The 10,827-nt window shown below is 37.8% G+C and overlaps 2 protein-coding genes across 2 annotated transcripts; one reads left to right on the forward strand and one right to left on the reverse strand.

The window, feature by feature from the left end:
* Positions 1-976: 976 nt before the first annotated feature.
* LOC118629338 (60S ribosomal protein L26-like 1) lies at positions 977-1,420 on the forward strand. The gene has a single exon (XM_036260370.1). The coding sequence runs from the start codon at positions 977-979 to the stop codon at positions 1,418-1,420; it is 444 nt and encodes a 147-aa protein (XP_036116263.1).
* Positions 1,421-9,538: 8,118 nt separating this feature from the next.
* Positions 9,539-9,901, reverse strand: LOC118629339 (protein S100-A3-like). Its single transcript, XM_036260371.1, has one exon. It carries the CDS (start codon positions 9,899-9,901, stop codon positions 9,539-9,541), a length of 363 nt encoding a protein of 120 aa, XP_036116264.1.
* Positions 9,902-10,827: the final 926 nt, after the last annotated feature.

The following is a 10,827-nucleotide window of genomic DNA, read 5'->3' on the forward strand; positions in this document are numbered from 1 at the left end:
GCTGAGAAACCTTTGCTCTCCTATTTTCCGGGAAGAAGAGCATTTCTAGATCCCTCTGGTGAGTCAGCAAAGAAAAAAAGAAGTCAAAATTGCTATCATTTTGTTGTATGAAAACAGAAAGTATTGTCAGGACTTCCCAGTGAATTTGTGGAATAAAAGAATACAGATTCAATTACCTTTAATAAACATGTTTAAACTCCTCAAGTTTTCCACAGTGTTCCCTCTCTTTTGAATTGGAGAGTTCCGGCTTCGAATCATTGAGCTGGTATAGAGCCCACATTTCATGCATTTCAGTCTTGAAGATTCCTGATATACCCCGAAGGCATCAGGTTATCTCATTCCAGAACTGTTCGCCAAGATTTGAGAAAAATATACTTAATGAAGGTAACCTGTCTGGAAGTCTGTGCATCCAGACTCATTTCAGACCACTGTCTAAGACTGCAAAATGTCAAATGCTAGGCTGACCAAGAATTGAGCTAAGGCCTGGCTGGACCCTGTAACTCAAAAGGGTGAGCTTAAAAGAAGGAATCCAGGAGAAATCACCACTTCCTCAAATCTGACTGAAGGTTCAGAAGGATGAAGGAAAATTTCAATAGCTTGGAAACTAGTCTCCAGGAAAACAATGACTAGGGCCTGGAAGGAAAGAAAGGAAGATTTTCTGATTTCCTTCTCCTAGGGAGAGAGCCTCTGTCACTTGGCTTCCTTTGATGAGATTACAGACTTCTGAAACTCATTTCCCCCAGGAAGGTGGACATGTTGAAAGAACATCCTTCTAAGTAGGCAGGGAAGACATTCTTTATTCTTGGGAAAGTGCACTATTTTACTCTCTGGAATAACTTAATTATGTTTTCCTCACCGAGACCAGATCTTTGCTTCAGGAGGTCCTGAACCAATCCAGTCTAAAATGAAGTTTAGGCTCATTTTCTGCCCTGCATGTGCACTCTTTGACCACTTCCAGCACTGGCAGACGGTCACCATGAAGTTCTACCCCTTTGTGACCTTGGACCGTAGCAAAAACCGCAAACGCCACTTCAATGCCCCCTCCCACGTGTGTCGGAAGATCATGTCTTCCCTTCTCTCCAAAGAACTGCGGCAGGAATACAACGTCCGCTCCATGCCCATCCGCAAGGACCACGAGGTCCAGGTGGTTCGAGGACACTACAATGGTCAGCAAATTGGCAAGGTAGTACAGGTGTACAGAAAGAAATATGTCATCTACATCGAGTGGGTGCAGCATGAGAAGGCTAACGACACAATTGTATATGTGGGCATTCACCCAAGCGAGGTGGTTATCACCAAGCTAAACCTGGACAAAGATCAGAAAAAAATTCTTGAACGCAAAGCCAAATCTCCACAAGTTGGAAAAGAGAAAGGCAAATATAAAGAAGAACTTTTTGAGAAAATGCAGGAGCAAATATAACCTGTGTGCACCCATGGGTTTAGTTTGGTGTGTATGCCTTTGAAACTTTTCAAGATGTCTTTGGAATATTTTGTTTCTATCTTGTTTTGTTATTGATATGTGGCTCTGTAAATCTATTGTTGCTGTTTTGATTAATTTTATAAATAAAAATTGGAGGTGTTTCTTAAAAATTTTTTTAAAAATAAAATGAAGTTTAGGTTTATTGTAGGACGTTGCAAGAATTCTAGATAGTTAAATTATTGTATTTTTTATCTTTATACAATATTCCTCAACAAGGTAGAGAGACCTTAAATAGTCTCACATGTCTTGTCCTTGAGATTATTTCGATTGCATTTCTCCATGGTTCCCAGTACCCTCCCCATTGAATAAGGGGGATCCAAGCTAACTTTTTTTTTTAATTAATTTGAATACTGTAATCTAATAAATAACTTCAGCCCCCTTTATTTTCATATGTCCTCAACTCTCACTACATTCATACACTCCAGTTCATACTTTCATAATTTAAGACACTTAGAGTTGAACAGGATTTGAGTTTAGAGTTAAACTTCCCAGCCTATGCAGGAACCTCATTCCTGACTTATGGGCGCTAAGCCTTTCTTAAACTGTCAGTGTAAGAAGAACCTGTTGGTTGATGTAAACCTATTTTGGTACAGCCTACACATACAACTTCCCCTCATTTCTGCTTATCCCAATCTCATGTATCTTTCAAGGCCCAGTTTAAATCCTACCTTTTTCTATATGAATTCTTAGACTAAAGATGATCATATAAACATAAATCCAGCAGAATAATAGAATCTTAGTTAAAACCTGAAAGGAATATAGATATGGTCTAGTATAATCTCATTTTACAAATGTAGGAACTGAAGATAAGGGATGTTTAATAGGACACCAGGTCATATCCTAAAGGCTGCCATAAACAGTATTTTTATTTTTCTTTCTTTTTTTTTAACACTGCAAGTATGTTTGCATTTTTCTCCCAATTGCAAGCTTTTTGAAGGCAATTATTATCATTTCTATGTCTATATTTTGCATAGTGTTTCATATACACTAGGTTGTTCTAATTCAGTGCTATCCAATAGAACTTTCTATGATGGTATACATGTTCTATACTATCTGCACTATCCAATAGGGCAATCACTTGCTACACGTAGCCTTTGAGCACTCAAAATTTAGTTAGTGCATCTGAATAATTGGATTTTAAAAACTACTTCATTATATTACCTTATTTTCTTACTGTTGACAGTATTAGAGATGTCTCCCATTTTCTTCATTTTTGCCCCCCTCCACCCAACCCCGACCTCACCCCAGGCCTACCCCATACTATATATGCATATATGTTTTTGGTTAATCTCTTTTCGTCCTCCCCATGCCACCCACTGAGATCTGTTATTCTGTTCCATGCATACATATCTCTGGACCCATTTTGTCCATTAGGTTCCACATATAAGTGAGATCATATAATATTTGTCTTTGTCTGACTGGCTTATTTTATTTTAGCATAATAATCTCCAGGTCCTCCATGCTTTCTCAAAGGGTAAGAGCTCCTTCTTTTTTACAGCTGCATAGTATTCCATGATGTAAATGTACCACAGTCTTTTATCCACTCATCACTGATGGGCACTTGGGCTGTTTCCAGATCTTAGCTATTGTAAATAACTCTGCTAGAAACATAAAGGTGCATATATTCTTTCTAATTGGTGTTTCAATTCTTAGGATATATTCCTAGAGTGAAATTGCTGGGTCAAATGACAGTTCCATTTTCAATTTTCTGAGGCACCTCCACACTGCTCCCCGTAGTTGCTGCACCAGTCTGCATTCCTACCAGCAGTGTACTAGGCTTCTCTTCTCTGTATATCCTCAGAGAAGAATATTTGTTGTTTGCTGATGGTAGCCATTTTGGCAGGTGTGAGGTGATATCTAATTGTCATTTGAGTTTGCATCTCTTTGATGATTAGTGACATTGAACAGTTTTTCTTATGTCTATTGGCCATCTGTACATCCTCGTTGGAGAAGTGTCTATTCAGGTGATATGCCCATTTTTTAATTGGATTGTTTGTCTTCCTGGTGTTGAGTTGTATGAGTTCTTTATATATTTGGGGAATTGACCCCTTATCAGAGGTATCATTGGTGAATATTATCTAATTTCCTCAAATTTAAATGTATACAAATATATGTTGCTAGTGACTACCATACTGAACATTGCAGCTCTTATTCATTTGTTGATTCACAGCAAGTGAAGAAAAATTAGAATATTTGTGGATTTGATAATGTCTTATTATTGTATGAATAAGAATAACAGAGGCTTAAAGGTAAAAATGACAAAATCTCATAACTTAAATTAATAACCCCACAAAAATGAAAATATTGGTTCGAGGTTACATGGTTAGTTAGGATCAGAGCCAGCATTAGGGCCTAGGCCTCCTGGCTATAGTTTTTCTTTATTATTATTTTTCCTTCTTTGTCATAATAATTTGGAGAAAGTGGAAGGAGGATTCAGGTGGTAGTGAAAAAGAAAACAAACAAATTTTTAAAATATGATGAGGATGAATGAGTATTATAGATAAAGAAGAAGAGAAGAAAGGATGACGAGTGGAGATTCACGAGTGGAGAAATTTGTCAATATCAGAGAATGAAGACCAAGAAAGAAGAAAAATGAAAAGTTAATACTTCCATCTGTGGTCCAGTGTAAATGAAGAATTCTCCTTTAAATGAAAAACAATGTTACTGTAATAAATCAGGGATCATTGCATAGGTGTATCCAGGATTACATGAGGAAGAGAGCTGAGTGGTTACTGAGCCATGACAAAGCCCTCATATTAATGACTCACATTCCTCAAAACCTTTGTCAAATCTAATAACTCTCTTAGAATGAGCATGGAATGTTAACATCTGGTTTACCGAGTGGAGATAACAGTTTCATCCAAAGCCTTAGTTAAACTTTTATTCCTCCCTGTTGTTTGTTGATCCTACTTTATCCTTCCTCTTGCTTTGCATCTGTTGAATGAAGGAGAGACCTTGCTGAAGAGTGTTGGATTCAGTGACTCAGAAAGTATCCAGAAGTAGAAAACACTGGGAAAGTGAATCGCTTAGAAGTCTAAAGTGCACTTCAGATGTTCTTTCCATACAGAGTCTTGATAATCTCAGCAGTTTCAATAATCTTTTAAGACAAATAATCTGCGTAGAGACTGTAGTCTATCTTTAAATAATAGAAGCATCTACTTCCCTAAAACTCAGCAGTATTCAATACAGGATGCTACAATCTTTTGTTTTGTAGTATTTTGTATTTCAGAGAAGAAAGGAAAGGCCAAGACTAAATTCTGTAATGTGTTCATCTGTAATATGCATTTTGTTTCTTTGTATCTTTTCCCATTTTGGCAGGGAAATGAAATTACATTGAGATTTCCCCCAGAGTGTGTGGAATACTGATTTCTCACTAAGTTAGTGGTTGTTCAGTTAGGTCACATATATAGCAAGCTTTTATTCTGCATCTTGAGTGCTACTTTACCACGTGACATGGCAGCATTCTCAGTCATAGGCTCAGATTAGGATTTATTCGTTTGAAATTATAAGGTGGGGTCAATCATCAGTCCCTTCCAAATCTCATTCTCTCTCTTCATCCTACCCATTTTTCTTCTGAGGTTCCTATTTCTTATTAATACTACTACCCATTGTGGTCAACTGCATGAGACGTCTGTGGGGCATGTTGACCGCTCCTTTTCTAGTATGCCTTACCTCTACATCATTGCTCCATCAAACAGCTCTTTCCACAGTGTCTTACAATTGTCTCCTTCCTTTCCCATTCATTGTTTCTACCTTAAACCAGAGTGCTGTTAGTTTTCTGTCTTTTCTGTCCCCAGTTCTAGCTATGCACTCCCTTAATGAATCATTTTAAAGATTGGGATGAATTAACTCACTCTACAACTCAAAAACTTTCAATGGTGTGATGTACTTAAAAGAAAGAAGGAGTAGAGGAGGTGGAGGAGAAGAGGAAAAAGAAAGAAGTTGCCAATGGAACAAAATAAGAAAGCAAAGATATTTTACTATATATAAGAATTAAATAGTCCTGGCCAGTTTGGCTCAGCTGTTGGAGCGTCAGCCGCGGACCAGAGAGTCACAGGTTTGGTTCCCGCTAGGGGCATGTACCAAAAAAAAAAAAAAAGAATTGAATATATAGTACAGGTAGCAAGTCAAATCAATGGGAAACCATATTTCATACAATAGTTGTTAATAATTGCTTTAAAATATTGAGTTGGATTCTTACCCTCCAACATACACCAAAATAATTTGCAGATTCATTAGAATATTAAATGAAAAAAAAAATTCTAAAAATACTTGAAAAACACAATAAATAATTATTTAATGTCAAGATTAGATAAAACTTTCTAAATAAAACAAAAGCAAAAGAAGGAAGATTAATGTAAAAGACTCAACATAAGCATTAAAAATCCAATAAAAACCCATTCTCAAAATTGAAAAGCAAGTAGCCATCTAAGAAAAAATATTTCCAAGATATAGGGCATACAAAGTGTGATTGTATTTCAAATATCAAGGTTTCTTACAAGTCAGCAGAAAAAAGAACACTTCAATAGAAAAAATTTAGAGAGATTATTAAGAGAGAATCCAGGAATATAAATGACCTATATCGTGAAAAGAAAGACATCTGATCCATCATGCTTTTCTCCTTTGTGTGTTCTATTGTTTTAAGCTCATAAAATCCCTCCTCATTTCAGGATTGCTTACTGATACTTTTTTCTTGTTTGTATTTTGAGTTTGCATTTAATGTTTTAATTTACTCTATTTGGATGTATGCTCTGAGATCCAAGAGACAGTTCAGTTGTAGCCTTTTCCCATCTTCCTAGATTATAAACTCCTGAGGGCAAAAACAACATGCTATTTATTGTGGTGGACCCTGCAGCTTGTAGTAACAGACAATAGTCAACACAGGAGGGGTGAAGATGGAGGATCAGTAAAGTTTTGAGAGAGAAAGCATCTTTTGAGTTTAGTCTTAAAAGTCTAAAATATTTTATAATGTTTTTTCCCTTTTCTGTGTCTCTTTTGGGTTACTGAAAATAGACAAATGAGGATTTGAATACTGACCTTAATAATCACTTATGTCACTCTGAGCCCCAATTCTTCATCTATTAAATAGATTACTACTTGCATGTTATTAGAAAGGTAAAACCCCACATTTGTAAAGTCACCAGCATATTGATTCCATTTCCTTTCTACTACTTCCCTTTTCTGCTCTTCTGAGAGGGACACTGTATCTCTTAACCCCTTTTTCTGTAGTGAGGTAAAAATATGGTAGTATGTATGAAAACATCTTGCAAAATGGGATTTTTAAAATAACATCAAGTACTATCAAGTACTAAAATAACATCAAGTAATTAATTTTTTGGTACATATACAAGTGTAAATTACTTGTTATGCTTTTCTTAATGATAAATTGAATGGAAGTGATGTTTGGGTGAGAAGGTTAAGAGTATATAAATAGAGGTAAGAAAACAGAACAAAGTTAAATGTGAAGAGTCAGATGGTAGAAATGGCATGGATTTGGGGATCAGGCAAACATGAGTTGGAGTCTCAGCTGTGCCACAAACTCTTTGTGCAACCTGGGTCAACTTACTTGCCCTCACTGAGACTTGGTTTCTCTACCTATCAAGCTGGGATTAATAACATTCTCACAGCAGGGTTTAATGAAGACCAATGAGATGAATAAATGAGAGCATATGGCACATAGTTGACATTTGACCAATGCTTCTTTTTTTGCTTCTTTTCTTTCTTCTCAAAGCCTGCTTCATCATAATAGCTAGTGTGGTTCATTATAATACTTCTGTATATTTATATGTGTAAGACACCTGAGCATCATTTCTTAGGTACCCAACTGACTTCCAGTGAATGATTTAGGCCCCAGGGAGAATAGATCCTATTTTTAAACATGCACTTAAACTCCACATTTAAAAAAGGTTTTTTGGATCATGTACGTCTCATGACACATAGTCTAAACTGCTATGCATGCTCAGTTAATCATCTTGGTTGGTCTTGCAGGCCCACAGCAGTCTTAGTGAAGACTAAGAACATTGTGTACCGATTCCTTTGTTCTAGGAAGCCTTCATTAGTTGTTATCACTGCCTGCTTTTTAAATTTTGTGAGCTGTAAAATGTAGTACAATATATTCCTGGGAAGAGTTCTTTCCCACTGAGAGTATTTAAGTTGAATGTTTTTTTAATAGTATGGGAGGGATATCACTGGTAATAAAACAAAGCATTTGAAATATAAAAAATAAATAGTACATTTATAGCAATATGTAGGGATATTAGTAATTAATTATAATATTATAGAATAATATATCTAGAGTAAAAAATGCTAATCATTATAATTCATCATTTTTTCTAGTTCTTTTTTAAAATAAAAGAATGCTTATATTTTAGAATGAAGAAAGTATGTCCTACTATATTTGTATCAATTTATTTTGTGTAAGAGGATATAGCAGAGAACTTATATTGCTATTTTGTCTTCAAAATTGTTAGTTGAGGAGTATGATTCTAGCCTCTCTTATAGTCTCTTTAGATATGGCCTTGATTGAAAAGGGGCAATACTGCTTTCTTCAGTGTTAAAAAACTTCACACACCATTTTCCCTTCTTTTCTAGGAGATGTGGGTTTGCTATTTCCTTTACCTGTAACCTGGGTCATAACTATCTTTCTAGAATCAATAATTTATTAATTAGCCAGCATGTCTTAACTTCATATTTGTTTCTGTTAGAGAAAAAGTTTAATGTTTGATTTGAGTCTACCATGCCTATTTATCCACCTTATAGGAATTATCTCATTTAATTACCTAATTTAAGTTTAAGGTTAGGTGGTATAGGTTTGATTATCTGCATTTCAGAGCTGAGGAAAAGTAGGCCCAGAGAGCTTTAATAAACGACCCCACATTTTTATCTTGACTGAGCTGAAATTACAACCTTGATTTGAACATAAGTTCTTGACAATTTAGTAGGCTATTGGACTATTAACACTGGTTTGGAAGAGCTTTTACATGACCTTTTTATGATTAAAAGATTTTATCTTTTATGATTGAAAAGATTTTATCTTAAGGATAGTGATTCATCCTCTTTTATATCCCAAAATAGAAAATACAAGTGGAAGATCATGCTTTTAGGAGGAGAGATGAAAGCTTGGCTTCTAACATGCTCTTTTTCAGGTATCTGTCATGCATCCAGGTGGAGCTGGACATATGGGACCAGGACTGAAGATGAAGGCTTAGGAGCAGCAGAGACATGTACAAAATAGATCAAAGACACTGGTAATTTTGACTCATTTTTTATGTTTTCTCCAATATTACAGTGGTTTGTGCAACTGTGAAACTAAGTGTGGACTGATTTAACCTATGGGAGGTTCTGCTTTAAGTAGGACAGACAGAGCCAGCAGTCTAAGAGGCTATTCCATTAGGAGTTGTGGGTGGGGGTCAGCCAGAGTACTTAACGTTTGTCTAAACCAGATATTCTCAAAGTTTGGTGTGTATCAATCAGAGTCACTTGGAGAGTTAATACAAAATTAGAGGCCCAGCAGGATAAGACCAGGTTCACTGTGTTTTGACAAAGTTCTCAAAAAGATTCTGATAGACTATAAATTTCAGAACCACTCATCTAAACCATATTTTGAAATTTCTACCTCATCGCCAAGTTATGACTGTTAAGGAGTAATCAAATGCCCCTTTTTTATAACGTAGAAGGATCTGCTGCTGACCCGAAATTTGAATTTCCAAAATAGTTGTTTACATTTTATGCAATTAAGTCTTCACATGACAAGTCTTTTATTTATTTATTTTTAATTTTTTTTCAAGTGACACCAGTTCTTTATTAGGAGTTAAGTAGGCCTGTTCCTGCTGTGGTTGTTCATGCACACACTCTGCTGGGCCTGGACAGCCTCAAAGCAGATCCCCACCTCCATCCATCTATAAGCCACCAGCTTGTGATCCTGGGAACAGGTCCCCTCATGTGTCCCCCACCATAGGCAAAATGGATTAAGATATCAGGGGAAACCTGGGAGACCCCCGATGGAGTGGGTGCAGGAGAGAGAGGAGGGTGGCTGTGGGCAACACGCCCAGGACCACCTCAGGGCAGAGATGGAGCAGATCTGAGCAGACCTCTGCCTACAGTGCTGGAGCAGAGGCTACTGGGAGCAGGGGGCTCTGGGGGACAATCCTTGAAGTGGTCGTGGCAGCAGACGCAGAGGCAGGCAAGTGAGCGCATGTACTCCACAAAATCCACCTCGCAGTCCTTGTTGGTGTCCGGAGCACTCATGAGTTTATTGTAGTCACAATCCCGAAACTCTGTCGGGGTCCAGTTGGGCAGCTCCGTCTGTAGCAGCTCCTTGAGCTCTGCCTGGCAGAGCTTGTGCTTGTCCCCACAGCGCCCCGCATATTCCCGGAAGGTGCACACGATGGTAGCCAGCGCCTGCTCCAGAGGCCTAACCATCCTCACACTGGCGTTGGCGTTTCAGCTGTCCGTGACAAGTCTTTTAAAGATGATTCCATCTTGCTCCTTCTGCAGAGGGTGAGGATGGGCATGTCTAGGACATCTGAAGATTCTCCTTCTGAAACTTTACTTTCCCTGTGGGAAACAGCTTGAGGGGAAGGAAATTAGTCCTGACCCTTCCTGAAGGCAATACTTACACATATTTTGGAATCTGAGTGGCAGCTGCCTATTTCACCTGCAGGCAGGAAGTACATACCTGTTAGCTACATGGTTTTTAAAATAACCTATACTTGTCAGATTACAAAAAACACTGTTGTGATGGTATCAGAAAAGGAAGCTGACTTACATGCGAGTAATCCTTATTTAAGGGGATTTGGGGAGGCTGGACACTTGAGAAAGGCAGGCAACTATGAAAAGAATATCTCCTGCTTTCCTTTGTAAAAGCCAACAATTACCCACAAATTGGGTTGGGATTAGATAAGGCAATCAGTTGCAATAGAGTTGATATCTGGGAAGGGGGGAAGTTTAAGTCACTCAGAGATAAACCTCTTATTATGGTTTCCTTTCCTTGATCATCTTTATCCTTCTACCCCACCCCTACCTTTATCCATAGTGGTGGCTGGTGGGGTGAGGAAGGAATGACTTTGGAAGTGTTCCTTAGCCAGGCTTTTGAATGCATTGTTCAAGCTCAGGGCTTTCTCCTCCGCAGGCTTTCCTGCCCTGTCATTAGTCCTCATGGCAAAAGAGCTTCATTCTCATGAACTGACCCATGCTGTGAACAGGTCACCTCAGATGGAGACTTGCTGCTTTATTCAGAAGCTTCTGAGACACCCAGATGTTGAGGCCAGATGCAAACATGGGGACACACTTTCACTGCTCCTCAGTTCCATTTTTGGCCATTGGAAAAAAGGTGACCCTATATGTGG

This window comes from Molossus molossus, unplaced genomic scaffold (assembly GCF_014108415.1).
Source record: "Molossus molossus isolate mMolMol1 unplaced genomic scaffold, mMolMol1.p scaffold_m16_p_14, whole genome shotgun sequence".
NCBI lineage: Eukaryota > Metazoa > Chordata > Mammalia > Chiroptera > Molossidae > Molossus > Molossus molossus.

Bases quoted from the DNA above. Each gene is read 5' to 3' on its own strand.
- LOC118629338 (XM_036260370.1), top strand. From the start codon at position 977: ATGAAGTTCTACCCCTTTGTGACCTTGGACCGTAGCAAAAACCGCAAA.
- LOC118629339 (XM_036260371.1), bottom strand. From the start codon at position 9,901: ATGGTTAGGCCTCTGGAGCAGGCGCTGGCTACCATCGTGTGCACCTTC.